This window comes from Cervus elaphus, chromosome 30, assembly GCF_910594005.1.
Source record: "Cervus elaphus chromosome 30, mCerEla1.1, whole genome shotgun sequence".
In the NCBI taxonomy this organism is placed as follows: Eukaryota; Metazoa; Chordata; class Mammalia; order Artiodactyla; family Cervidae; genus Cervus; species Cervus elaphus.
In genome coordinates, this window is record NC_057844.1 from 14522951 (window position 1) to 14548768 (window position 25818).

At 42.9% G+C, this 25818-nt stretch overlaps 1 protein-coding gene across 1 annotated transcript in view; it reads right to left on the reverse strand.

The window, feature by feature from the left end:
• ENOX1 (ecto-NOX disulfide-thiol exchanger 1) overlaps nucleotides 1-25818 on the reverse strand; it is a 477511-nt gene that overhangs the window by 238918 nt on the left and 212775 nt on the right. Inside the window, exons 3-4 of the mRNA XM_043891694.1 lie at nucleotides 3933-4076; nucleotides 2784-2921 (exon numbers count right to left, since the gene is read on the reverse strand). Coding sequence (XP_043747629.1) covers nucleotides 2784-2921; nucleotides 3933-3945 — 151 coding nt within the window. The 5' untranslated portion in view covers nucleotides 3946-4076. The remainder of the gene's footprint in view (nucleotides 1-2783; nucleotides 2922-3932; nucleotides 4077-25818) is intronic.

Here is a 25818-nt window from a genome sequence, read left to right on the forward strand (position 1 = left end):
GCGTGTACATATATGCTTGTATTCATGTGCACACTGCCAGACACAGTACCTGTAACTTACTACAGCCAGTTTAGACTCTTACATGTACTGTCCTATTGACAAAACAAAAACAGAAAATCAAGTGTTTGTTCAACTCAGCTCAAAGTACATACCTCTGTGGGTGTGAAACTTAGTAACTCTCCAAAGGCAGGAGGTTTATACTTAAAGTATACTGTCTACTCTCATATAACTTGATGGGCAAAAGTGAGTTGTTCTGACATAGAAGAATGACCGTAGTGTAATTCCAATCCCAAAGAAGGGCAATGCCAAAGAATGTTGAAACTACTGCACAACTATACTCATTTCACATGCTAGCAAGGTAATGCTCAACATCCTCCCAGCTAGGCTTCAGCAGTACATGAACCAAGATATACAAGCTGGATTTAGAAAAGGCAGAGGAACCAGAGATCAAACTGGCAACATCTGCTGGATCACAGAAAAAGCAAGAGATTCCAGAAAAACATCTACTTCTACTTCACTGATTATGTTAAAGCCTTTGACTGTGTGGATCATAAGAAACTGTGGAAAATTCTTCAAGAGATGGGAATACCAGACCACTTTACCTGTCTCCTTGAGAAACCTGCATGCAGGTCAACAAGCAAGAGTTAGAACCGGACATGGAACAACAGACTGGCTCAAAACTGGGAAAGGAGTACGTCAAGGCTGTGTATTGTCACCCTGCTTATTTAACTTCTATGCAGAGTACATCACGTGAGACGCTGGGCTGGAGGAATCACAAGCTGGAATCAAGATTTCAGGGAGAAATATGAATACCTCAGATATGCTGATGATATCACTCTAATGGCAGGAAGCAAAGAGGAACTAAAGAGACTCTTGATGAAGGTGAAAGGGGAGAGGAAAAAAACGTGGCTTAAAACAACATTCGGAAAACTAAGATCATGCCATCTGGTCCCATCACTTCATGGCAAATAGATGAGGAAACAATGGAAACAGTGACAGACTTTATTTTCTCGGGCTCCAAAATCACTGCAGATGGTGACTGCAACCATGAAATTAAAAGATGCTTTCTCCTTGGAAGAAAAGTTATCAAAAAATCTTGATGGCATATTAAAAAGCAGAGACATTACTTTGTCGACAAAAGTCCATCTAGTCAAAGCTATGGTTTTTCCAGTAGTCATGCATGGATGTGAGAGTTGTTGACCCATAAAGAAGGTTGAGTGTTGAAGATTTGATGCTTTTGAACTGTGGTGCTAGAAAATAGTCTTGAGAGTCCCCTGGAGAGAAAGGAGCTCAAACCAGTCAATTCTAAAGGAAATCAGTCCTGACTATTCATTGGAAGGACTGATGCTGAAGCTGAAGCTCCAGTACTTTGGCCACCTGATGCGAAGAACTGACTCATTGGAAAAGACCCTGATGCCGGGAAAAATTGAGGGCAGGAGGAGAAGGGGACGACAGAGGATGAGATGGTTGGATGGCATCATCAACTCGATGGACATGAGTCTGAGTAAACTCCAGGAGATAGTGAAGGACAGGGAAGCCTGGTGTGCTGCAGTCCATGGGGTCGCAAAGAGTTGGACATGACTTAGTGACTGAGACCAGGGTTTGATCCCTGGACGGGGAAGATCCCTGGAAAAGGGAATGGCAACCCACTCCAGTATTCTTGCCTGGAGAATCTCATGGACTGAGGAACCTGGTGGTCTATAGTCCATGTGGTTGCAAGAGTCGAACACAACTTAGTGACTAAACCACCACAGTAACAAGACAGACTAATAACTGTCAGTTTTCCATTGAAAATTCTTGAAAGGCAGAGAGGCAGGGACCACGCCTGCACCAGGACAGTGCCTCAAAAAACATGTGTTAAGTGAGTGAATAAGTTGAGTAAAGTAGATACTACAGGAGACCTAAGCATCTTTCCAGGCAGCACAAACCCCATCTCACTGATAACATCTTTCCTCAGAGCCCCGGGCATTGATCCTTCTGGAAATTACCATAGTACTAGTCTAAACCACCTCTTAGCCCATGATTCTACACATCTGTTTTTTACTTTTTTGCTGGTTGTTAGTCACTATGTTTTTCAATTTGGGGAGACACGTTCCCTGAATCCTCAAGGACGATTATATATGTATATATTTATTCTATTTCCCAAAGCACATGGAAAATCAGCAACAAATGTGTTAAATTCAACGATGAACTCTTTCCAAAGATGACCTACTTTGTGACGTCCCCAAACATTTTCTCTCTCAAATGCATTACTATTACGACAACTCCAAAATACGATGGAAAGAAACCAGGGAACACAATGTCAGTTGACTTGGGTTTCTAAGTCTTGCCACTTCAGTGCTGGAAAAGCCACCCACCCAAACTCCGGGCCCCTCTTTCCCTATTTTTAACGTGGGAACACGAACTTGAGCCGCAACCGCCATCAGGACCTACTTGTCCCAAAGAGAAGACTGGGATCAAGTGCTGTAAAATCCGGGGAAGAGTTTTGCAAATTGGAAAGCAAATATTAGCTCTACTATTTACCTTTTTAAAATACAAAATTCATGTTGCAATGCCATCGGTGAGAGATACTGCGTGTGAGTTTTTTCTGAGAATGGCTGTTAGGCAGAAGAGCGAGGTGACGAGGAGGACAAGACTCTCAGGCGCATGGCCCCTGCCAAACATGCCCTGGGCATAAATCCCAGGCCAGGCTCGACACTTGTGCTTGGAAAGAATATGAGGTGCCAGGCACCCAAGCCTGCCGGCACGGCTGCAAGCATCTTCCAACCCCAGAGAGAGCTTACCTGACACAAGCTGCTGCCCGGGCAACCCCACGGGAACCATGCCCAAGTTATTCATGGCGGTGGCCCAGGCGGTGGGGTCCGTCACCGACATGTTCAGCTGGGTCGCGTCTATTGCGATGCTCCCCAAACCATCGGCTGCTGCAGGTGGGAAAGCAAACTGACTTAGATTCCACCGGCGAGGGGGTCTGAAAACAAATCGCTTTTCTAGAGACATGAGGCTTCCTTTAAGCACATTCCCAAACCACAAAAAAATACGGCACTGTAATCTACACCAACACTTTCTCCAGACGTCAACATGACAGAATACATTCTGGGAGGAAATTTAATGACATGCAGTTTATATCATACTCAGCGTGCCATTAAGGACGCACCTTTGGGGGGAAAAAAAATGAAGAATCACTTCCTTTTCCCAGGGAAACATTAGTTAAGTTCCCCAATGGAGAGGACTCTTTGGGTAAAACAAGTCAATTGGCTAAGAATAAGAATAATTTGTCTGTTTGCGAGTGTAATTCTGAAGCAGGCACACCCTCTAACTATATAATAAAAATCTCCAAATTCAGTTGTCGAGCAGTCAAAGCGGTCCTGATTGAATTTATTAAGACTTACCTTATAACACATTCCATCCTTAACAAATAATTAACATTCGCACCTTAAATGCAGGTGTCTGCCTGAAGTGACTCCCAAAATATTTCTTACAAACACAGACTTTCATTAAGGCAAAATAAATAATATTGAAAATGAAGAGCACAGAGCTAAAAAGAAGACAGCAAAATATATCAAATGGGGCTTGATGCTCTAAAAAAAAAGAAATTTATTTTCTCAACTATCTTTGTTTAAAGTCTTCATTGAGTTTGTTACAATTTTTGCTTTTGTCTTATGTTTTGGTTTTTCTGGCCTGGAGGCATGTGGGAGCTAAGCTCCCTGATGGGAGGGATCTAAACCACGCCCCCTACACTGGAAGGCCAAGTCTTGACCACCAGACCACCAGGGCAGTCTGAGTTAACTCTCTTTGATGTTCACTAGTTCCACGGCCTGGCCTTTTTGAGGAACCCAGGCTCCCAGTTCAACACATGTTTTCATGGCTGGGGAGCCTTTCCACTACGATGCGAAAGGTCCAGTTTGTGTCCTGTGCTGGCCACCGACATTTACCTGCAGCCATCATCTGAGGAAGCTGCTGGGAACACTGGGTGATGCTCTCAACGCCGCCTGCATCTACGACTGAATGACGAGCATCCTGAGGGGCAGGAGCGCTCTGATGGCTGAGTGCAGGGTCCCCGCGGACATCATCGGGCTCTGCAAAAGGGGGAGAGCACTGGGGTGAGAAAGCCTTCCGGGGCAAATCTGTTGTCTACTTCAAACAAACAACAACAGCAAGCAAACAATGGTGACCGGCAGTGGCAGGCACAGAAGCGAAGCCACCTCCTCGTAGAGTCTCGGTTTCGGAGCCCGGGAGACGTGAGGGTCCACTAGTGACCACCTGGAGCCGGGCTGGCTGAATAAACAGCCCGTCTGTGGAGCGGCTAGTACCTGGCCTCCAGCTGAACAGACTTCACAAACGGGGCTTATCAGGCCCCGCACAGCCTCCTTCACACAGGGCACATCAATGGAGAGGGCAGACTGGGGCTACATGTGATTTTTTTTAAGTTCAAAAATTAACTGATGTTATTTTCGAAGACAGTCGTCTGTGAAATGTATTCAGAGAGGGAGAAAAAGTGGGGAAAAGGAGAAAAAAAGAAAGAAGCTATTCACGGTGAGGTTGGTAAAGGATGTGCCTAGAATACAATCATGCAGAAAGGCGAAAGGGAAGAACGGCATGCCGCCTGCCTGTCGAAGAAGTGCAGACGGTGATGGGGCCACTGAGGAAAAGCACTTGTTTTTTTTTATTTCTATGACAAGATATGTTTAACTGGCTGTACCTTGTTCGGTCTGAGTTTTCCTGAGAATTGCACAGCTTATATATAAACATATTTTTATAAGCCTTTTCACAGCACTTTTCTAACCCAAAAGAAAAACACGATAAAACATTACAAAAAGTTGCAAAGGTCCCCTCTAGATTTCATTATTTTTAAAATGCTATGCTTTCTCTCTATCCTTAAAAATGCAAAAACATACCATTCCTATGTACGTGTTAATTGCACTTTCACCTGTGTGAGACTAGAAGATAAAACATATCACTTGAATTTTACATAGATGGGTAAAACAACTGGATGCAAAGTACTTAATTTTATTTAGGTATCCACTTAGAAATTTTTCTAACATGTGCTTCTCTTAACAGGTATTTTAGAATTAGTATTATAGTCTGTGTGTTAGTGTATCTAGTATGAAGATTGGCCCTTTGATTTCTTTGATTCTTAGGTAGAAGAATCAGTGATCCCTTTGAACACTGTACTTTCAAAAAATAAATAAATAAAGAAGACAAAGAAAAAACTTATTTCCAGGTGAGTATAAGTTTCATTCAAATGGAAGCTCAGGTTTCAATATCTCAAGGCTAGGTGAGAATTGAGCAAATTGCTTCTCTGGTCTCCATGAAGCCCTAACCCTCAGCATAGTGTCATGAGAAATGGGAGGGAATTGCTTCCAATAGTCCATCAGGAAGATGAAACCTTTTCATCAAGAAGCAGTGAAATGATTCCAATTTTTGGAGCAAACTGTACTCAGGACAAATGTTTTATACCGTGCAATTAGACTCTTCCACCCAAATGAATTCAGAATGTGTTTATGTATTACATGTATCAATTATCTTAGGTAATGAATGCCATCAAAGAGATTCTCACCATGTAAAATAAAGCCAATAACATCAATGCATAGGTAACCAAAAGCCTGCCCTCTCTCTGTCCACACACCAGCGACATTTCTATGGTAAAACCTTAAAGCAATTTTCTTCTCTCCACATCCACCTATTTCAGAACCCCAAAGCAGAGCCAGGCTAGAAGGTGTTCATTCTTTTGCTCAAATGGCCCAGTGGTAGAGGCAGTTCGGATCACTGCAAGGTCACTATCTGTCTTACTTATCGCCCCACTGAAGTTTAGTTGGCTTGCTTTTTTCTTTTCTAGCTCAAGTTCTCCCCAAATGGGTATTAATCACAACTTTTTTCTGTCCAATGAGTCTGCAATTCTGGAACACTGTATCAGAGAACATCCCTTTATTGTGTAGGCTTTATGACTCTAGCCTGACCGGCCATGTTTCACTTTGCCTTTTTCGCTATAGTGTTTTAGGGGTGGTGGTAGATCTTCTTGGTTTTTTAACTGTCTGTTCCCGTGTCAGCTTTCACTTTAATGACTGCGGTCTTACAAAGGGGCATCAAGTGTCCTGGTGGCCCATAGCTTCTACTTACACTTTTCATCACCATCTTAATAAACTACTGTTTCACAGAGAGAAAACACTAACAAACTGCTACTGTTTCATCAAAAAAAGTATTGCTTCCTTGGCAAGCTGTGGTTTGCAAACCTAAATCTACCCTCTGACGAGACTGTGGCATTCAGTGAATTACATCTCTTCAGTCTGCCAACCCAGGGCTTTGAGTGACATACAACTTCATGTGGCAGCCACGCACCTAGAACAGTGACTCTGAAGGACGTTCTGCCATGTCTCAGGCATCTCCAATAGTCTGAGGGATGCCTCGCAATTCGTCACAGCTTTTAAATTGCTTTATCACTTGGCTTGGGAGGAAGGTGATATTTTAAATTAATTATTATTCAGTAATTTATGAATAGTTGCAAGAGTGATTTTTATACTCTGCTAACATCTATTGTTCCTATTGAGTACCTGCCTCTAAGTGATTCAAGGCCATAATACTTAATTTATCATTCTAATCAATTTCTCTGCCTTAGTTTTCTTATTTCTAAACTACACAAAAGATTGATATTCTTAATGATGTTTATTTACACAAAGACATGTGGGGAGTTAAAAATTGTAGCTAATAAAGCACTTGGAATATAGCAGGTATTGATTATTATTATTTTATTTGGAAGTGTAGCTTGACATTAAGGGACCCTGGGATCTTGGTGTTCCACTGGATAATTATGTAATTAATTTTAAAACAGTTAGTAACACTTAATATTTCTAAAAGTAAGTGCTGCCCTAGTTTTATGTGTCATATCTAAATTGTACCAGAATATTTCTTCCTTTTACACTGTCCGTTTACAAAATAATGTAATTTAAAAGATGTATAAATGTTTCTCTCTAGGTTTTTTTTTTTTTTTTCCTAGCTATGAAACCACGAAACCCTTCAAGAGATTCATGATCAACCGTGAAATTGGCAGTTTCTATTTACAGCTTTTAGTGAGGTAAGATCATTCCCAAACAATCAGATGCATAAAATGCCTAGGATAACAATACAGTTTTGACAAGGGTTCAACTGAAACCTAACCTGTTCTTTGTTAAGTTTCATTCAAGTACAAAATCTCACAATTTCATAATTGTTCAATACAATATATTTATACTCAGGATTTTACTGGGCTGTATCAATGGAGCAAATAGCTTTTGAGACTCACCAAACCTAAGAAAATATTACTTCGCCTAAAAGAAAGACACAGGCTTCTCCTGTCTAACAGAACTCTTTCTACCTGGCCAACTCTTACAGGTCCCAAGCATACATACACACATGCACACGCTGTAATATAAATCCCTCATGCTATGAGTAATAAAAATCCATCTACAACTGTCCACAGAACAGATTCCTGTTAAAAAAGGGTGAGTATTGAATTTTTTTCTTTTTTAAAAGAACGATCTGTTCGACCTAAGTCCTTAGGTTCATGCCTGCTTTAATAGAAGAATAATTATACTGAGGAAGTCAGATTTATTAGTGTCTTGTTGAGAGTTGATTCCAAAGGAAACCTCTCTCATAGGACATCTGAAACGTTTTTAATTTACAGGAAGTAGTCATAGCATTATCATGGGTTATATTTATAGTAAAAAGAAAAATGCATTCCCAAAGCTCTACTTTCTGCTTCTATTACTAAGAAAATATTCTTGCTTTGATCTCCATGTAGTCGGTAGGATGCTCTCTGGAGGTTATGGAAATGCTCATAGTTTAAAACAACATAGAATATTGTTAAACTGACATTACTTATGTTTTAACTCCATGATTTTTAAGCAACTACTTAGGAATAAAGGAGACATTTCTGCTTCCTATAATGGTAAACAGTAACTCAGTAATTTTCCCACTGAGGAACAACCAGAAGAGCCTATCTTTCATCAGTTTTATAAAACACTCACTGTTATCTCTTCAAACACAAAAGGATCACAAAGACATGTTTAAATTATGGAAATGAATTACTTAACAGGCTTCTAAGGAGAACAGGTTCTCTTAACTGATCTAGGATCTGGGTGGAATCTGTAAGTGTCAAGGCAGAGTGGAGTTGCTCTGCAAAATGTGGTTAAAAAGAAAAAGGACACCAAGGCTAAGTGCTTTGAGGAGGGGAAGAAAGAAGGGATCTTTGGGGGTCACTCATGAGAAAAGGGGACTTCAGAGAAGAGAAATGACTAAATCAGACTTACTGGGAAATATACAACATAAGTCTTGCCCCTGTCCCCTCTAAGGAAATGTCAGTAAAGACTACATTACATCTTATTAATAATTTTTATGTGGGGGTAATTCTTGGATGCTGGATACCCTTTAGAGGAGAGAGCGTGAAGAGGATAACAAGGATGCAGTTGATGACAGAGACAACTTAGGGTACTACGTGATAACACACGATAAAGTTTCCATATCTGTTGAACATAGAGGATGTTGGATATTAATGATCAATGTCTCCTGATTAGTATGGAATAAAAGGATTAATGTTTTGAAGAAGAGATTTCTATTATATTAAAGTTTATGAGGAATGAGATTTTGTGGGGGAATTTCTGATGAGAGAATTGCAAGGTAGGAATATTACATCAACTAAAGCTAGAAAGGTCCTACTTGGTAATGGAAGAGAAAAAGCTGCCTCTTGGGAACAGTACAGGCAGAGGAAGGAACTGGGCTGAGGTCGACTCAGGCAGGGTTGAACCCTGCAGTACTTTCTATCAAACCTGTGAAATCGACGGGGCTTTTTTTAATAAAGCCTGACCTATAACCTTTTGTATTGTACTGGTATGTTCATGAAGTCACAAGACTCTCTTCAAAGGGGCCATGATGTGACATGTCTCACAGCCCGACGCACCCGAGGAGAAAAATGCCATATCTGTTCTGAGTAATTTTAGCTTGTCCTTTGTGGCTCAGCTGGTAAAGAATCTGCCTGCAATGCAGAAGACCTGGGTTTGATCCCTGGGTTGGGAAAATCCCCTGGAGAGGGGAAAGGCTACCCACTCCAGTATTCTGGCCTGGAGAATTCCACGGACCGTATAGTCCATGGGGTCACAAAGAGTCAGACATGACTGAGCGACTTTCACCTTCTTTTAAGGCAAGAAGACAAAGGAGATATGTATTCTCTCCGCTGCGTTCCCACAGCGCTCTGCGTTCTGTACACCAGCATTTGGAACTTCACACTCTAATTAGCTGTTTATGTCTACATCCCTGATAAACAACATACTTAAAATGATCATGGAAACTGATCATGTTTGCATACCCTGCAGCAAGCAAGCACAGTACCTAGAATTATGACAGATGCTCAGTATACATATAAAACTGTGCATCAGTCTATACAATATATTTAAATCATTATGTATAAATTACATATTATATATATATGTTTTTCAAGAAAATTCGGGCATAAAAGGAAGGAAAGAAAGTAAAAAGGAAAATAACAGAGGGAAACAAGGAAGTAATAAGAGAACAAAAAGACAGAATACAGTTCCAGGGTCCAATCTCAAAGGCTGGAGGTTTGAAAGCTAAAGAAAAAAGGGAAAACTGCCATTGAAAACTAGAATACAAGATGATATTTAAAACATCAAAGACAATTTTTTAAAATGTTAGATTTTTCCAGATGAGCTCTTGGTGCACTTAACAAGTCACTATCCAAGAGCTAAGACCCCACACCTCCCTGGTAACCAACACAGGGTCATAAGCACGTGACTGAGATGTCCTCCTTTTGTGAGACTTCTTCCCAGCTGTTCTCTGGAGGAGCCGAAATCCATAAATAACAGCATCATCAGGTCCATTAAGCAGTACATTAGTGTAACAAAGGCATATAGGTATAGTGCTAAAGATGTGAAATCAGGGTAAGAAAGGGAAAGTTTCCATTTGGCAGGCACCGCAGAGGATAAAAAGCAGGTCTGGCCATTTCTCAAACACAAAATGCCATTAAGGGTCTGTGATTATATCCTCCATTTTCCTACTTTGTCGAGTAGCCAATTTTAAACTACAAATCATCGTCCTTCCAGCTGAGGGGAGGACATGGTTACTGAATGGATGATGAAGTTTTGCCCATGACATATCCATCTCTGAAGAACTGGATGCTGAGAGAGGGGAGTAGGGACGGAATATGAGAGAAACAGAAGGTCTCCCTCTGAAACGATGCGATCAAACAAAAGAACCAACTTTGCCAAAGAGATAACTCAACCAGCATGGCAGGACAGCAGATAAAGCCAATTATCTTTTGACACAAAGAAAAACACTGTTCGGCATTACTTACGTAATTACGTGCAGAGAAATGACAGAGGGAAAATTATTTTGTTTTCAGGAGCTCTTTGCTTTTAAAAAAATTACACTTTAGATTTCTAAGCAGAACAAAGTAATAAATGAGAAAGCTTGAGACCACAGGAATAAAGTACTTCTCTTTCCATTAAAAACAGAAATGAAAAGAAAATAGGGCTGGACACTACTATGATAATATATATTTCAAAGTCTTTGCAGAGGCACCTTCCGTACTTAGGATAGTTCAGATTTTCTGAACAGGGCAATATTATACTTGAAAGTTGTTTATGAAACATGTAATAGGTCAATTAAGTCCCCTCACTAATGGCTGCCTACCAATGGGGACAAACACACCGAAGTTCATAGAATATCAATATTCTAACCTGAGAGTTCATCACTTCTAACTTCACCCAGATACAAAAGTCCCCAAAATGTTGCTGACAGTGAACCCTTTCATAACAGCCTTAAAAGTTCAAATCTCCCTGCGGCAGAGGCCTTATCTGGAAAACAAGATATTTGAGCTCTGTCTTTCAATCCTGCCTCTACAGTGATGTCTGGCCTTGGGCAAGTGACTCTTCAAGCCCCTCAATGGGGATATTGAGGTATAACATCAATATCTGCCAAATTAGTCAGCCACGGACAAGCCTATAAAAGGAAATTAAGGACGGGTGTCCCCTGGGGGTCCAGTGGCTGAGAATCCGCCTTGCAAGCAGGGGATGCCGGTCTGACCCGCGGCCCGGGGAGGTCCCACATGCTGTGGGACGACTGAGCCCATGAGCCACGGCTACTGAGCCCGTGCCCCTTCGGGCCTGTGCTCCACAAAGAGAGAAGCCGCCGCAGTGCAACTAGAGGGTACGCCTCCCTCTGTGCGCCTGGAGAACGCAGCAATCAAGACCCGGTGCAGCCAAAAATCAGGAAGAGAGAAAAAGTAAACAAGGGCATATCAGAGAATTCTTGCTTCCCCTCAGCAGACTAGCTTTTCCTGCGGGCACCTGCTCTGTTCTCTTTTCTTCCCATTGAAAAAGTTCTACAGAGCAGACAATGTAAGCAGAAGGCTGGAGCTCCCTAAAAGCTTCTCTTGAAAACTATGGGACCTGCATGGAGAACAGCAGAGAGAACAGAGGAGGAGTCCTTTGGAGAAAGACGGTAACGCCCCCCGAAAAGGCTTCAGGTCAGCTTCCGGCTTCAGAGACACAGCCATCATCGAGGGTGAGGGAGAATGCATGTACATGGACGGCTGAGTCCCCCGCTGCTCACCTGAAACTCTCACACACTGTTTGTTAACTGGCTCTACCCCAATATAAAACAAAAAGTTGTTCTGTTTTTTTTTTTTTTTTAAAGAGAGAGGTAATCTCTATAAACCATAGGCAGTCCCGCAAATCAAAGAACATTTTTTTTTTTAATGGAATGCAGTTGTAGAAAGGCATATTGGTCATAAACTGATCATTTTGAACCATACTTATGCACTGAAAGTGATTTCTGGAAACATCATCTTATGTAAGGGAAAGTAGAGGACATGTAACCCTACAATTTGTGCTGTCTGGTACTCAGCTATTTTTTTTGTTTTTTTTTTTAAATTACAGTCTCATATCACACCTTGACCCAACCATGGAAAATATTTAATAAGCTACAGAGTGGAACACTTTAATGGTAGAGGGTGAAAAAAGTGACCCTTAAATGGTTGCAAACTCTGGTAAATGAGTTATATGTTTTTCAAAAAGCCTTGAGCAGAGCTCTTTAATCTATGGAAATCTACCTACAATAAAACCTGGATAGGGCCGTGACCGGTATGAGCTGGTTGCTCATCCTGTTTAATCTCTCTCCTTGGAGGGTCAACAAGAACATGTTAGTTACTCTTTAAACTAATGTGCTCTTAATGATGCCATTGCAACACGATGAATAAAGCATTAGCCCCACAGCAGTGGTCGCCCCGGGAGCAGGACACTTCACCTCCAGCTTGCTACCGGGGCTGAAGACCTTGTTCTCGCTTCCCTAAAGGAGCACCCACAGCCTTTGCTGATGCTCTGTAACCAGAAGGCAGGAGTCTGGCAGCCCTGGGTTCCCTGGGATGATCCTTCTTACTCTTCGGGGAGTCACAGATGGGGGCAAGGGGTTGGGCTGGTTGGCAAAGGCCACCAAGGCACAGTGCAAATGCCTGTGCAGTGAGATTTCCAATCAGAAAGTTCAAGGCTGTCAGGGAGCATCCTGAGGAAATGGGCCAAACCTTAGTTGCTACTGGCCGTGCTTGGCAACATTCAAAAAGAGTTGTTGCCGTTGTTGAGTAGCTAAGTTGTGTCTGACTCTTTTGCGACCCCATGTACTGTAGCCCGACAGGCGCCTCTGTCCCTGGGATTTTCCAGGCAAGAATACTGGAGTGGGTTGCCATTTCCTTCTCCAGGGATCCAACCCACATCTCTTGAATGGGCAGGTGGATTCTTTACCACTGAGTCACTTGCGAAGCCTCTCAAAAACAGGGGGTGGGATAAACGATGATGAGAAGGTTCCAGCATTGAAGACAATGTTAAGGGTCAGTGTAAAATGCTGCTGCTATTTGAGCCTAATTCCATCCTTTCCCTCCCTTCCCCTTTCTCTCCCTACCTCACCCTTATCTCCCTCTCAGTAACAGAATCCAAAGGTGTAAATATGCTGCCCTCCACCCCACCTTCTTCCATGAACATTCATTCTCCCTGTCAGTGTCAGCAGGAGATGCAATTTGCCTCTTCAGCATGGCTTAAAGAAATCCTTCCTTCCATACAAGGGGATGGCATTTGGAGGACTAAGCTCCTCAAATGGAATCTCTTTCTCTACTCCTATCCTCCAGATTAAGAAGACATTGGCCTGGGCAAAGTAGTCTATTTCTCTAAATATGACTGTTTCCAGTGAGGCACTAAAGGCACCCATGTCCATGATAATGTGGGAGAGCTGAAAATGGCTTGTGTCAACCTGCAATGAAACGTGCACGATCAAAAGCAAATAGTCGTTTAATGAAATACCCGTGGATTCTGTATTATGACAACGTCTCTAATTAGCAACTTTAGACTTCATTAGAGTTAAAAGTCATCTGTAAGCAGGGCTTGCTCACACTGCAAAAAAAAACCTCTGAGTTTGCACAGTTATAGAAAAATCAGAGTTGGTTGTAAATGAAATGAGTAACGTGAAGGCAAGTAATTTCAAAAGCAGAATTACAAAGACCCTGCCTGGGACTTCCTGGTGATCCAGTGGTTAGGACCCCATGCTTCAACTGCAGGGGGTGCAGGTCAGATCCCTGACCAAGGAACTAAGATCCCACATGCTATTGATGTTTGGCAGAAACCAACACAATTCTGTAAAGCAATTATCCTTCAATTAAAAAATAAATAATTTATATTAAAAAAAAACAAGGTCCCACATGATGTACAGTGTGGCCAAGGGGGGGAAAAAAAAACAAGTCCTGCTCAGAAGTTGTGTAAACAAGGTCATATTGAATGTCACACGTGAGTGCATTTCGTATGTTTGATGGGATGAGGCCTCCAGAAGAAGGCTGTGGGTGCCTGGAGCCTGTGAAGTTTTAAGTGGCTGTTTTGAGGCACCATCTGACCCCTTCTTTCCTCCTGCACGTGAGACGAACAAAGCTCCGTCTCCCCTCAAATTCACCAAACTCAGGTCAAGATCAAATGCCATCCCCCGTTATTTATTCACAGATTACTTGCACATTACCGGCAGGGGAGTAAGCGAAAACTGACCCGAAAGAACACAGATCTGAGAGGAAAACATCTGGCTCCTCGTGCTGAATGTAATTTCATGTTAGCTGAGAGTAATCATATTTATTTATGGTTTTATTATTTATAAAAAAAGAAATTATGCTGAATGTGCTTTGCGCGAATTACAGTGTATTGCTATTGCTGCCACGGTTTATTATTTTCACAGCTAGATGGCTTAAGCCCAACCTAAACAAATATTTTAAAAGAATTCCCACTAGCACTGTCACGTTCCCCCTTTTTAGTTTCACTGCGAAAGACTGTCTGTTCGTCAAGGACTCAGATGGTCTTACCCTTGTGCATTTCTAAATTTTATGATTTAGTATATGAGACAGCGCTTACTGTAAAATGATGACTAAGAAAATAAGCAGCAGCGAGTGGTGGTTGAGCCACGCAGGGAATGAGTTGACGGCACTTAAGAACCTCGTAGCTGTCAACTCCAAACATACTCCAGGCCCAGGCCCATTAGCGCAATCAGGATAATGATTTTATTACTCGCACGATGAAGCAGACATGTGCTCACCCACTTATCCAGCGTATCAACCTGACACAATCTCTACAACACAAAGAGCTTTATTCATAATTCATTAGCTAAAAGTAAGGTGGATATAACTGTGAGACACACAATCAACATGAAAACTAATGGTAGCATTATTTCCAGACTTCCCACAGGAAAATCTCTTAACACTAGTCTCTCTCTTTAATAGAGGATACCATCTTCATGCAAACAGGCTCCCCAAACTCTTGCTACCATTCCGAGTCACCAGCTCATTCAACTGCCCTTTCTTTGAGTAGTGAAATTTTCATGAAAAAGCAGTGACATAATTTCTCCCAATAACATCACTGTATGTCAGGTAGTTGGAAACTAATGTTCTTATGAGGACACTTTTCTTTTAAAGGCATTTTTACTAACACTAATACTTGTGCTGAAATTTTTTTTTTAAAGCTGAAGTCCATAAAATGAAAGGAAAATGTCATTTCCTAAGCACTCTCCATGAGGTACACAGCAGGAAATTAGCTTACTATGTAACATCTACATCCTTCATTTCATGAAAACTCCCAACAACCCGTGAGACAGTTGTTATTAGCACTTATTTTTTTTTTGCAATAGAAGAAAACTTAAGTTTCAGAAAATTAAGACTGGCCCACTTAGCTTGGGTCACAAGGCTAATGACTGGCAGAGCCCAGGGTTCAATCTGTTTTAGCCTGGACCACTGTTGTTACAGACTTGAGGAACTTTTCTCTAGGAAAGAGCCAGAGTAGGAGGTCCCTTTCGGTTTTGACTGATCCTGAAGACAGAGGAATCTGGGGGAAAAGGGTTGGTTACATTACCTAGGGATGCAGTCACTCAATAGATCTTTATTAAATGCTTACTATATGCAGATCCCTGTGCTTGAAAGCAGGAATACGGTGGACAAAATAGACCCCATCTTCAAGGAGCCTGCAAATTAAGAGGCACCAGTAGATGAATGAATACAACAAAATAGAGACTCATAGATGCAGAGAATAAACTAGTGGTTACCAACGGGAAGAGCGAAGGGGACGAAGAGGTACAAGTGTTAGTCTCTCAGTCGTATCTGACTCTTTGCAACCCCAGGGACTGAAGCCCGTCAGGCTACTCTTTCCATGGAATTCTCCAGGCAAGAATATGTGAGTGGGTAGCCATTCCCTTCCCCAGGGGAATCTTCCCAACCCAGGGATCGAACCCAGGTTTCCCATGTTGCAGGCAGATTCTTTACTGTCTGAGAGACCAAGGAAGCCCAAGAGGTACAAACTACTAAATATAAAATAAGTAATAGACCAGGATGTGATGTATAGCACAGAAAATAGAGCCAATAGTTTATAATAACTTTAAATGGAGTATAATGTATAAAAATATTTAATCAATTCAGGTATATATATGTTATATACCTGAAATTATAATCCAGTCCCATTACTTCATGGCAAATAGATAGGGATAAAAATGCCAACAGTGACAGACTTTATTTTCTTGGGCTCCCAAATCACTGTGGACTGTGACTGCAGCCATGAAATAAAAAGAGCCTTGCTCATTGGAAGAAAAGCAGATGACAAACCTAAACAGCATAGTAAAAAGCAGAGACATTACTTTGCCAACAAAGGTCTGTCTAGTCAAAGCAATGGTTTTTCCAGGAGTCATGAGCAGATGTGAGAGTTGGACCATAAAGAAGGCTGAGCGCTGAAGAACTAATGCTTTTGAACTGTGGTGTTGCAGAAGATTCACAAGAGTCCCATGAAAAGCAAGGAGATCAAACCAGTCAATCCTAAAGGAAATCAACCCTGAATAGTCATTGGAAGTACTGATGCTGAAGCTCCAATTCTTTGGCCACCTGATGTGAAGAGCCAACTCCTTGGAAAAGACTCTGATGCTGGGAAAGACTGAGGGCAGGAGGAGAAGGGGAAGATAGAAGATGAGATGGTTGCTTGGCAACACTGACTCGATGGACATGAATTTGAGCAAGCTCCAGGAGTCGGTGATGGATAGGGAGGCCTGGCATGCTGCAGTCCATGGGGTCTCAAAGTCGGACACGACTGAGCAACTGATCTGATTATAACAAAACAGCAACACAGCTGGATTCTGAATGTAACCACATTTTAACATATTGTTAATCTTAAAGAAAGGAAGGGAAGTCACTAAGATTCTTCCCTTCCACGCCCCCATCTGCCTCCTTCCCTCTCCCCCCAAAATGAGAAAGACAAGTGGGCTGAAACCAGAAGCTGCTGGAACAGTAAACAAACATGAAGCTAGGTTTTTGGAGGGAAAATGCCAGCGCTGGCTTTGTGTCAGGTGACAGCTGTCCTGGTGACGTGGAGCCAGGGTCTGAGGATCCCACAGTCATCACTTTTTGACTTGGAAACCTTCTTGCATCTTTGCATGGTCCTCCCTCCAGCCCCAATCATCCACCTTGACCCCTCTACTTCAGGTATAAAAGTAGACAGGGGGATAAAACATGAGCAAATCAGCAGAAATCACTGCTGGAGAACATTTCAAGACCCATCCTTTAGGAAGAAGTACATTTTTCTTAGAATATTGATTGTGCATCTAGAGAAAAAGAGGTGGAGAAGAAATGTGTAAGACATCTATCTAGGGTTGATCTGCACGCTGAGGGTTTTAATGGGCTGGGTTTTATCAGAAAGCCTCACAGATGCCTTTGCCCACACTGGGCTGAGCTCTGTTCTCATGCATTAAGTCCCCGACATACGAACAAGTTCCATACTGACAGTGTGTTCTTAAGTCCAACTTGTTCATGAAGCCCAACAAAGTTAGCCTAGGTACCCAACTATCACCACTGGCTATATAGTCAGTTCAGTTCAGTCACTCACTCACGTCTGGCTCTTTAAGACCCCATGGGCTGCAGCACGCCAGGCTCCCCTGTCTAGCAACTGCTCCCAAAGCTTGCTCAAACTCATGTCCATCAAGTCGGAGATGCCATCCAACCATCTTATCCTCTGTCATCCCCTTCTCCTGCCTTCAATCTTTCCCAGCATCAGGGTCTTTTCCTGTGAGTCCGCTCTTCACATCAGGTGGCCAAAGTACTGGAGCTTCAGCTTCAGTCCTTCTAATGAATATTCAGGACTGATTTCCCTTAGGGTTGACTGGCTTGATCTCCTTGCAGTCCAAGGGACTCTTGAGTCTTCTCCAACACAACAGTTCAAAAGCATCACTTCTTCAGTGCTCAGCTTTCTTTATGGTCCAACTCTCACAACCATACATGACTACCGGAAAATAGCTTTGACTAGACAGACCTTTGTTGGGAAGTAATGTCTCTGCTTTTTCATTTTATTTTATTTTTTAAATTTTTTTCCATTCATTTTTATTAGTTGGAGGCTAATTACTTTACAATATTGTAGTGGTTTTTGCCATACACTGACATGAATCAGCCATGGATTTACATGTGTTTCCCATTCCGATCCCTCCTCCCTCCTCCCTCTCCATCCCATCCCTCTGCTTTTTGATATGCTGTCTAGGTTTGTCATAGGAAAAGGAATACGTCAAGGCTGTATGTTGTCATCCTGATTATTTAACTTATATGCAGAGTACATCATACAAAACCCTGGGCTGGAAGAAGCGCAAGCTGGAATCAAGATTGCCGGGAGAAATATCAATAACTTCAGATATGCAGATGACACCACCCTTATGTCAGAAAGTGAAGAAGAACTAACGAGCCTTTGATGAAAGTGAAAGAGGGGAGTGAAAAAGTTGGCTTAAAGCTCAACATTCAGAAAACTAAGATCATGGCATCTGGTCCTATCATTTCATGGCAAATAGATGGGGAAACAGTGGAAACAGTGGCTGATTTTATTTTCCGGGGCTCCAAAATCACTGCAGATGGTGATTGCAGCCATGAAATTAAAAGACGCTTACTCCTTGGAAGGAAAGTTATGACCAACCTAGACAGCATATTAAAAAGCATATGACAAAGCATTACTTTATCAACAAAGGTCCGTCTAGTCAAGGCTATGGTTTTTCCAGCAGTCATGTATGGATGCGAGAGTTGGACTATTAAGAAAAGCTGAGCGCCAAAGAATTGATGCTTTTGAACTGTGGTGTTGGAGAAGACTCTTGAGAGTCCCTTGGACTGCAAGGAGATCCAACCAGTCCATCCTAAAGGAGATCAGTCCTGGGTGTTCACTGGAAGGGCTGATATTAAAGCTGAGGCTCCAATACTTTAGCCACCTGATGTGAAGAACTGACTCATTGGAAAAGACCCTGATGCTGGGAAAGACTGACGCAGGAGGAGAAGGGGGTGACAGAGAATGAGATGGTTGGATGGCATCACTGACTCGATGGACATGGGTTTGGGTAAATTCCAGGAGTTGGTGATGTACAGGGAGGCCTGGCCTGCTGTGTGGTTCATGAGGTTGCAAAGAGTTGGACACGACTGAGCGACTGAACTGAACTGAACTGAACTGAACTAGGTTTGTCATAGCTTTTCTTCCAAGGAGCAAGCATCTTTTAATTTCATGGCTGCAGTCACGATCTGTAGTGGTTTTGGAGCCCAAGAAAATAAAGTTTGTCACTGTTGGCAATTTTTTCCCCATCTATTTGCCATGAAGTGATGGGACTGGATGCCATGATCTTAGTTTTTTGAATGTTGAGTTTTAAGCCAGGTTTTTCACTCTCCTCTTTCACTTTCATCAAGAGGCTCTTTAGTAGTTCTTCGCTTTCTGCCATAAGGGTGGTGTCTTGTGCATTTCTGAGGTTATTGATATTTCTCCCAGAAATCTTGATTCCACCCTGTACTTCCTCCAGACCCGCGTTTCTCATGATGTGCTCTGCATATAAATTAAATAAGCAGGTGACAACATACAGCCTTGATGTGCTCCTTTCCTAATTTGGAACCTGTTCATTGTTCCATGTCCAGTTCTATCTGTTGCTTCCTGACCTGCATACAGGTTTCTCAGCATGCAGGTAAGGTGGTCTGGTATTCCCATCTCTTGAAGAATTTTCCACAGTTTGTTGCTGTGGAACAGCCACAGTCAAAGACTGTTGGCATAGTCTATACAAAGACTTTGGCATAGTCAATAAATCAGAAGTAGATGTTTTTTTGGAACTCTCTTGCTTTTTCAATGATTCAGTGGATGTTGGCAATTTGATCTCTGGTTCCTCTGCCTTTTCTAAATCCCGCTTGAACATCTGGGAGTTCTTGGTTCACATGTTGTTGAAACCTGGCTTGGAGAATTTTGAGCATTACTTTGCTAGTATGTGAGATGAGTGCAATTGTGTGGTAGTTTGAACATTCTTAGGCATTCCCTTTCTTTGGGATTGGGCTATACAGTACTGCACTTTATTAGGTTTATAACACTTCTCACATAAATAATACATACATAAAAAACAAACACACACAGACACACACAAACATTTAAAATCCGACAGTACAGTACCTTGAAAATTACAATAGTATAGTACAGCAGCTGGCAAACAGGGGTGCATTCACATCTTTGACTATTTTGCAACTTGAAGGTTGTATGTAGGGCTTACTGTACATAAAATGGAAGTAAATCTGTAATTTGAGCTGAGAGCTTGTTGTAAGTATCATTACCATCAGGGTTTGCCAATAACTGTTATGCCTGTGTAGAGAGCTTCTATTGTCATCTCCAACTCACCGTATGACCATCACAAACACAAAGAGGACGGTGAGAGAGAAGGCTGGCAAGATACAAGGCTGGTGGGGGCCCCCTGAGTGGGAGGGCTGGGAGGTGAAGTTGGGTGACTGTTCCCCTCACCCCTTCTGTTCGAGTGCTCCTTCCTGCCTACTTCTCTTCCTCCACAAGCCATCTCATTCTGCCGGCAGCTGGCTACAAGGCTGACCCGCAGTTCAAGTCTCCTTTCTGCCTTCCACCATGAACAAGAGCTCAGGAAGTGGAGGTATCGTGCGGCTGGGGAAAGCTGGAGGTGAGTGAAGCAGAAACCCCACCCTCTGTTCACAGGGCTGCTGACATCCTGGCGGGGCTGCAAGCACAGGGTCTGTGTTCGTGTGTGATGTACACGGGAATCCAAGTCCCACTGCGTGCTTATCAGGATGGCTACCCTGTGCCAATTACGTTTTCCCTCCCAGTGAAGATGACCTTACACCCCGAGGGCTCATCTGGGGACCCCCTTTCTGCCTCTCCTATAAAATCAAGCACACCAGTTTGGCAGCACAGTTTGTATCTCACAGGAGAGCTCCCATCACAAGTCCCCTCTGGGCCAGTTCCCTGAGCTTCTCCACTTTATCTACCTTCAGATCTCATCTCATGAGTTATTTGAGGGGCTAATGCCTAACGCCTGTTGGAGGAACTGAAAGAAATGAAGCACTGCTGACAATGCCGTGAGACATTTTGATGGTTAAAGTCTAGATCCCTTTACAGAGGTTCTCACAGAGGAATTCTTTTGATTATACAACAGCAGCAAAACTTCCACGAAGGACAATTTCATGAGTGCATCTTTACACCAACTTTCCCCTCTGCAAAGTACATATTCTGGACTCTCTGGTTTTGTTTTTTTTTTTTTTTTAATCAGTATTTTGGCTGTATTCATTGTTGAGTCTCATGACACCAGAATAATAAGCTAGGTGGTTTGTGGCTGTGAGTGGCAGAGTTTGGCAGTAGCATCACAGTCTTGGTCTGTAAACTCCTGTGGTCCAGGAGATCAAACATGGGAAAGGCTTGGAGTGCCCACCTTGATGACTTAATCCATCAAACAAAGTTCAGAACAATTGCCAACAGAAGCATGGATCTCTTGACTACATCGCTTGCCATTGGCTCACACACTCAGGAACCAAAGAGATGAGCAGGCCATTTTAGGCAGAGCAGCCAATTACAAAGGAAATGCGAGCTAATCCTGAAATGCGATGCAGAATAAAAGAGAGGTTATAATTGGATCCTTTCTGAGAGTTGTACTGAGCTCAAATTGTTTCTGAATTTGCAAGCTCCTTGCTGAGTTAAACTGCAAAAATAAGTTTATATGAGGAGAAAAGGTGATTTCTTTAAAGTATAACATGATGGTTGTAAATTTATACATGAAATCCAGTAAAGTATTTTTTCCTCCATGCCATGTGATCACAGTCTTATTTTATACTCTACTAATTTTCTTTTTTTCTTTCTTTGGCCATGACTCACAGTTTTTGGGGATCTTAGTTCCCCAATCAAGGACTGAACCTAGGCCCATGACAGTGGAAGCACCGAGGCCTAACCACTGGAGCTCCAGGGATCCCAGCCACTAGTTTTCTCGTATGTGAATATTCTTGACCCAAATCAATGAAAGCGTATGAAATATAAGCAACAGGGCCTCCACATGGAGATGGACCAAGTCACTGAACTGCACAACACTGCTTGTCTTGCCCACTGCAGCAAACATCATGCATGGTATTAAGAAGTGGAACATGAGTTAAATCTCACTAAGTGGAGGTGGTGGAGGGTGTTAGGACCAGAAGAGAAGCTAGGCCAACAGCCTACTCTTTAGTGTCCTCCATTTACCAAAAATAAAACAACCAAGCCCCCAACCAGCTTTTAGTTTGCACCACATTTAAAATTTCCCGAGAGGAGAACTTAATAGCAGTAACAAGGGCATCTATCTGCCAGTGCAGAAGACAAGGTTCGATCCCTGGTCCAGGAAGATCCCACATGCCGTGGAGCGACTGAGCCCATGTGCCACAACTACTGAAGCCTGTGCACACCCGAGCCCATGATCTGCAACAGAAGGAGACAGTGCAACGGGAAGCCGGTGAATCGCAACTGGACAGTAGCCCCTACTCGTCACAACTAGAGAAAAGCTGGCACAGCAATGGAGACCCAGCACACTCTAAATGAATAAATAAAGTTATTTAAAAAATAGCAGTAACAAGATGTTGAGGTTGACAGAAGCTGGTGTGTCCCCTGTCCATTCACCTACCTTTCTACTGAAACTAAATAAGGAAACTGCAGGCTATGCGGTCAGAAGGTCTTCCTAGTTATATTCATAATTTTTCCCTCCCCTCCTTTTTGTTCTCTGGAGAACGCCTTCATAGACAGGGGTGTTTTAAAATTCTGATCAGAACTGGCAGTAGGAAAAAGAGCTGGGGAAATAACGGAGACTCCAGTACTTATGTGAGACGTTTATAAACCCCATGAATTTTTAACAAAGGAACAATATTCACAATTATATTTGAAATGAGGTTTTCTTTGTGGGCGCGCTTATGGTAAGTGGAGTGTGAGTGGATTTTACTTTATATTCAGTAAACGATACCAAGTGCAAAAAAAAAAAAAAATCACAATGTAACAGAAAATAAAAGCAAATTGTTGATTGTTCTCAGATCTTTTTTCTTCTGGATTTTCAGAAGTGTGGCAGTTTTCCAATTGTATTTCATTTTATTTAAATGCCACATATATGCCAAGGAACTCAATGGTACAGAAAGTCGTTTTCCAACATTCCTAACCCAAAGCTATGCTTTTGCATTTTATAGAGAAGTTCTGTTTGTTTTCAACTATAAAAAAAAAAAAAAAAAGAAAGAAAAGAAATCCAAATGTAGAACATTGGGGGAGAAAGACATTAAAAAAGAAGCCGTCTCAAATAAATACTGAAAAAATTTAATAGTGTAGACCATAAGAGTGATTTACCAGAAATCTTCAACCTGGATTCCCTGGTGGCTCAGATAGTAAAGAATCTGCCTGCAATGCAGGAGACCCAGGTTCGATCCCTGGGTTGGGAAGATCCCCTGGAGAAGGGCATGGCAACCTATTCCAGTATTCTTGCCTAGAGAATTTCATGGACAGAAGAAAAGAGAATGAGGCGATCACTACTTAATTTGCATTTTGAGGCTAAAGCTTACCTCTCGTCTTCATATGGCTTGGGTTTCAAGCATCACAGAAGCATACAGAGCTTCCTGTTGCCTGCTGAGGTCTGAGATTCTGCCTTCTCATCACCCTGCTGTCTCATTTCCTATAGCCCTCTTTTCTCCCAGGGCTCCCAGGCCACAAGCTTTACTACTGTTCCCTGAGCCTGCCAAGCAGAATCCTCTCAGTGACTCGGCACCTGTGGTTCCTCCAGACACCTGGACACCTGCCCTTTCCTCTCCCCTCAGCCTCTCCTCTGCTGAACCATCACCCTCTGCAGAGAGGCCATCCCTGACCTACCAAAAAGAGCAACTTCAGTTCCCTTCCGTCCTTCCACCAGTTGTATTTTTCCCCATAGGATGTCTCAGTATTTGAGGTTATATTACAACTATTTCTTTGATAAGTTGGGTCTTGCCTAAGGGCAGGCTGCCTTTTAAAAACTGCTTACATTGTTCCTGCTAAATCATCATCAACCACAACAGGGTCTGGAACGCAGCAGAACATGCACTCTCCCCTCCCCCCACACAAATGCATGGAACACACAGAAAGAGTGAGTATGTCTGTGTATGTGCATGTGTGTGTGTACATATACATGCATAAACATACATACCACATTGTGTTTTTTCCATTTTTTTCTACTTTTCTGATGCTTTAACATCTGGGCCCTTCCTGGCCCTGGAGGGAGTGCCAGGGATTGCTGGCTAAAGACAGCCAACCATGGGAGCATAGTCTTCAAATGCAAGCCAACCGAGAGCTCGTATCTTCAATCCACTCCACCAAGCCCCTGGCCTAACTGCCCCAGGACCAGGCACCAGACAACTAGAAACAGCCCTGAACCTCATAACCTGCTGAAGTGATTCAAACTAGCCAGTCCTAAACCGACCTGCCCTGCTTTACCTGTCCTTTCTTTCACAAACTACCACGAAGCCGGTGGCTCACTTTCTTCCCTTGCTCAGTCTGCATCCTGACCCTGACCTGGGGTGGCATGCTTTATCCTCTTAGGATCTGTGAGTCACACACGACCTTATCAAAGGCAGTCTGCTTCTGACCTTTGGCTTCACCAAAGCTGGGTAATACTAAAATCTACGTTTTACAACACACGCTTACAAATTTGCTGGATGATCAAGGAATGCCAGAGTCTTCTGTATCTTCAAGAAATATGATAGATAATCATCACCAGGAGTTATGGTGTCCTTGGACTCCCAATAAAATAACTGTACCATTTTAAAGCGAAGTGAAGAGAAAGTCGCTCAGTCATGCCCGACTCCTTGTGATGCAACCCTTTGGACTATAGCCCAGGCTCTTCTGCCCATGGGCTTCTCCAGGCAAGAATACTGGAGTGGGTTGCCATTTCCTCCTCCAGGGGATCTTCCTGACTCAGGGATCAAACTCAGGTCTCCTGCATTGCAGGCAGATTCGTTACTGTCTGAGCCACCAGAGAAGCTATTTTAAAGATGTACAGGTAATCTGGCCTTCATCTTGGTTCTGAGAATAATTTACAAATGAATTGTTTTCTAAGGTTATTATTGCTGATTTTCTATTTGACCTTCCAGCTTTTTTGGGGTAGGAGGCAGTCTAGAGCCCATCAGTGAATAGGAGTAGCTTTTCCTTGTTCTTTCTGCCTCAGACACAAATAATAAACCCTGGACATCAAACACCAGTAAATTGTTGGTAAAACACATCCAAGCTTATTCTCTATACATTTAATAAAATAAGAAGTGCTACCCAAACTTTTCTAAATACAGCAAGCTCTCAAACCAATGGGGACACATTTCTTCAACAGAAGCACTTGGTGAGCTTTTCCAGCACATGAGAACACAGGTGTTCTCTTTTTATTCCAAGAAACGCAGCTCATGCCGTTCCAGGGCCCACTGCTCAGATGCCTGGATGTTCTCTGCCGGAACACACACCTCGGGCGGGGCCAGACTGGGCCCGCAGGCTTGGCAGCTGTGGAAAAGGCTCCTGGGAAGCTGACCTTGGAGTCACCCTCACAGTAAGTGCCGGGGAATGTCGGGGGTGTTACCCGTTACCTGCAGCTGGTAAGGATGACAGCCCAGGGCTGGCATCGTCAGCATAGTAGGGATGGGCCAGAAAGAGAGAGAGACATCCACAGGAACGGCCAGGGGAGTTTCTGGAATGAACTGGAGAGAGCTTTAACCCTGCCAGTGGCTGTCTTTGGCAGGAGAGATCCCGCTGGGGTTGGACAGTCTGGGAAGCCTGACTCTCGCAGGGGGAGTAGCCAGCGGGGCCTCCCACTCTCTGAAGCTGTCTGCTCGCAAGTTAATGCCTCCTGTATTCACGTCACACAGCCATTCCTAAGCGTGGTCACCCTGCAGACAACCGCACACTCCCTGTCAGAAACGCTACTTGACCTGAGTGAGGTATTGGTCATCGAAACAGAGGAACCTTCACAAAACTCCAGAAAGGT